This window comes from Teleopsis dalmanni, chromosome 1, assembly GCF_002237135.1.
Source record: "Teleopsis dalmanni isolate 2A chromosome 1, ASM223713v2, whole genome shotgun sequence".
Classification (NCBI taxonomy): domain Eukaryota; kingdom Metazoa; phylum Arthropoda; class Insecta; order Diptera; family Diopsidae; genus Teleopsis; species Teleopsis dalmanni.
Window position 1 is genome coordinate 183618231 of NC_051846.1, and position 3497 is coordinate 183621727.

General features: G+C 31.3%; 1 protein-coding gene across 2 annotated transcripts; it reads right to left on the minus strand.

Moving 5' to 3' along the window:
- Positions 1-1915: 1915 nt before the first annotated feature.
- LOC119671891 lies at positions 1916-3249 on the minus strand. 2 transcript variants are annotated; one of them, XM_038082751.1, is made up of 5 exons: positions 3131-3249; positions 2871-3075; positions 2443-2805; positions 2229-2353; positions 1916-2197 (listed from the first exon to the last, which is right to left on the minus strand). In XM_038082751.1, exons 2-4 carry the CDS (start codon positions 3069-3071, stop codon positions 2261-2263), a joined length of 657 nt encoding a protein of 218 aa, XP_037938679.1. In that variant the 5' UTR covers positions 3072-3075; positions 3131-3249; the 3' UTR covers positions 1916-2197; positions 2229-2260. The 2 variants fall into 2 exon arrangements, with proteins under 2 accessions (XP_037938679.1, XP_037938670.1); XM_038082742.1 differs by having other exon boundaries at positions 1916-2353.
- Between the last annotated feature and the right edge of the window lie 248 nt (positions 3250-3497).

The following is a 3497-nucleotide window of genomic DNA, read 5'->3' on the forward strand; positions in this document are numbered from 1 at the left end:
ATTTCGTTTTATATTGTTTTTTTTTTTTTGTTTAAACTTTTTGTAGTTGCATAAAATTATACCATTTATTTATGTTTTTCATGACACTTTCAAAACTTGCCTTACTGCTGAAATCAGCGACCAAGAAGCCACGATTCCCGTAACATAGTAACTGCATTTTCAGTAACTTCCGGTGTCCCGTGCTGTCGTCGTTGTTCCCTCGATCTCAATTTAAATTGTAAAATCCTATTTGCATTTAAATTGCCTTTACACCAAATGATTTCAGTTTGGTGCACTTAACTTTTTGAAGGAAGTTTTGTTTAGTTTATAATTTCATAGCCGCCATAAAATCCGTTTATGGCAGTTTTGGTTTTATGAACTCATTTATCTGCTTCCGAGGAGTCTCAGTTAATGTGATAATTATGACTCGAAATAAAGGTGTCTGATTTGAAATCAGAGAACAGTTGATGTGAAGTGGTGTTTTATTTTGATTGCTTAAAATTCTATAATTTTTATTAGGAGTGTTAGTACGATAAAGTATCACTACACGGAATAAAATATCCTTATTAAATAATATAAAATATATTAATTATACTGTCGGTAATATATATAGAATATTATTATATTGAAGCTATTTAAGCCAGTGCAATTGAGCACTTTTACTCTTTCTTAACTCGAGTTTTTTTTAAAACCCCTCTTTACACCTTGACTAGATTATTGTTTATCACTTCATCAGACTAAGCAATAATTGACCTCAGATCTGCACACCTCCCTGAGTAGCCTGTAACCATTTTGAGATTTGATAACGGGGTGTTGGTAAGTCTGTCAGTTTTCGTAAATAATTTCATGGCTCTATCCTTTATGTATTTTTTGATGGGATCAATCTTGAGGTCCCTGATGATGTCATTCGTTCTAGTGTACCATGGAGCTTTGAAAAGTCTTCTCAGAGCCTGGTTTTGTGCAATTTCTAGCTTGCGTATAGTAGTGTTTGAAGCTTTGGTAAACGCTACACAACCATATAGAAGTGACGGACGAATTATTTGGTTATATATCAGTTTCCAGTTCTTAGCATTGAGATTTTCATTTTTGAATAGCGGTTGAAGGTGATGAAGAATTTTGGCACAGCTAATTCTTTTCAGTTGAACATGTTTAAGCCATGTGAATCGTTTGTCCAACGTGATACGAAGATATTTAACGCTATCCTTCCAGTTTATTACCATATCAGTTACTCTTACTCTTGATGGAATCTGTCTCCACTTACTTATATAAAATAATTTAGTAAAATACAGTTTTGATTGATTCTTATTTTTAATACGAAGTTTTTTTTAATAGTAATGAGTTTTCGCAAAAACTTATTTATTTATTCTGCAACATTAATGGTATTTTCTTTAAGATATTTTAACCATACAAAATTCAAAAATGTCTCATAATGTCATATTTGTATAGTTGGTTATTGAAGACATTAATATGATATGATTCGCAAACAACTATGTTAGGACCGTAGCCAAAATTTAAATGTAAAAAAAGCTTTCAGATAAGTAATTGAAAAAACGTAAACTTATTAAACACAAATAATAAAAAATGTTTATATGTGTATACACAATCTTTCAATTCAATTCCGAAGAACGTTTGAGTTTTAAGATCCCCTGACTACATGCTCTTTATCTGAACCACTTTTTTTATATGCGAGTTGTCTGACTGAATGTTGTGTTGCAAACTAAATTTTTTTCGACCATTTTCATCTCATTTAATATTAAAATAGCATAGCACTATAATAACATTAGACACCCTCCCCTTTCTCTTTTACAAGTGTTTCTTCCATTTCTTGTACCATGAAAATGTTCCCTGACAAATGGGTCGAAGTAAACCGTTCCGTCTATACTTTGAAAAATTTATTTCATTTACTTTATAAGCTAAATTAATAAAACGATAGTAGTTAGTTATACTAGTTTAATAATTTTGTTTATTATTCAAAGATTTAGAGAGTTCACGGCAAATTTATATCAGAACAATATAACAGTATACTGTTCTTGTCTTGATTTTGATATGTTTTTCTCTCTGATATTAACAGATTATAATTTTAAACTAGAATAAGAGACTTTTATCACTATAATGGATGATATTCTTTGTGGAAGTAGGTTATGCTATTTATTAATACCAATCCGTAATGGAGGGATAAGGGTAAAGGATAACATTTTTTTCTGTATTGTCCATTTTGTTCACAATTACTTTTTTATATATCTTTTTCCTTTTCTTTACGATTTTTCATTATTTCATTTACCTAACATTTACGTCCTTTAGAACGAGCACCCGCAAGAACGCTACGACACAATTTTGTAGCCTTGCGACGAGCACTTGTTGTAACTTTACATGCCTAAATAATTAATATCACATTGTTATTCATAATATTATTACATTTTTTAATTATTTTAAAGGATAACAATTTTTCTTCAAACCACTTACTTGGAGCTTATATTTACGTTTCTTATCTGGTGGAAGACGGCACCAGCAACGTGCCGCCCTTTTTACGACCTCTCGCGGTTTTAAACCACAGTTACGTTGCTTGAAGTAGCGTAAGTAGTTTAAGTATGGATTGCTTGTTGGAGGTCCTATCTTCATGCATTTATTCTTCTTCTTCTTCCTTACATTGCATTTACGTGGTGCCGATGATAGACGACATGTTAATTTCGTTGGCTTCTTCTTTGGTGCACAAGCCGAAGGTTTCTTCTTCGGTTTTACACAAGGATTTTTACGTTTTTTTGGTCGTTTCTGTACACAGCTGAGCTTCTTTACTGGTTTTTGACAACTAGATTGAGCATTCTTTTTCTGTGATTTATATATTGAATATATTTTATTTTTATCGTGTTAAAAAAACATAAAAAATCTCAAACCTTTATGTTCTCACTACAGTATTTCTTCTTCTCAGCCTCGGATAATTTACTCCACAATTTGGCACCACACTTGGCAGTCTCAATTATATCAGTCGTGCATCCATTTTTTCGCATTTCGCGTAAGAAGTTGAAAAAAGGATTGTTTGTAATCGGTCCAGGACGTGCACATTTTTTCTTCCTTTCTTTCTTACAACGTGCCATTTTACTAAATAAATCTTAGATTTTTGAGAGTTCTTTAAAGTTTATATAATTCTACTTACTCTTAAAATTAGGATTTATTTATTGTTAACAGTACAACATTACACTCTTGGAAGAAACAACTGTTCTCCTAAGCTCAGTCAAAATCTGTATAAGCTTGGGTACTGTGGAATAGACTCAAGACTAATAAATAAAAAAAAATATTATTAGAAGGCATATATTATGTATATAACAAAATGCATTTTATATTAGGGGTATATATGACGTATTTGAAATCCATTAGTGGATTACTAAAATGACTTTGTAGATTATATTCCACACTTTGTATATTTGGTTCCGATTTTAGGTAAAATAAAACCTATATATTTTTAATGTATTAGGTTAGGTTAGGTTAGGTTACTGGGGCCGTCCGAAGACCCACTTAGACCA

Excerpts from the sequence above, each read along its gene's own strand:
- LOC119671891 (XM_038082751.1), bottom strand. The coding sequence starts at position 3,071 with ATGGCACGTTGTAAGAAAGAAAGGAAGAAAAAATGTGCACGTCCTGGA. Across the intron at positions 2,806-2,870 it reads ACTGTAGTGAGAACATAAAG|AAAAAGAATGCTCAATCTAG; the intron begins GTTTGAGATTTT and ends TATAAATCACAG. Across the intron at positions 2,354-2,442 it reads AACGTAAATATAAGCTCCAA|GCATGTAAAGTTACAACAAG; the intron begins GTAAGTGGTTTG and ends TTAATTATTTAG.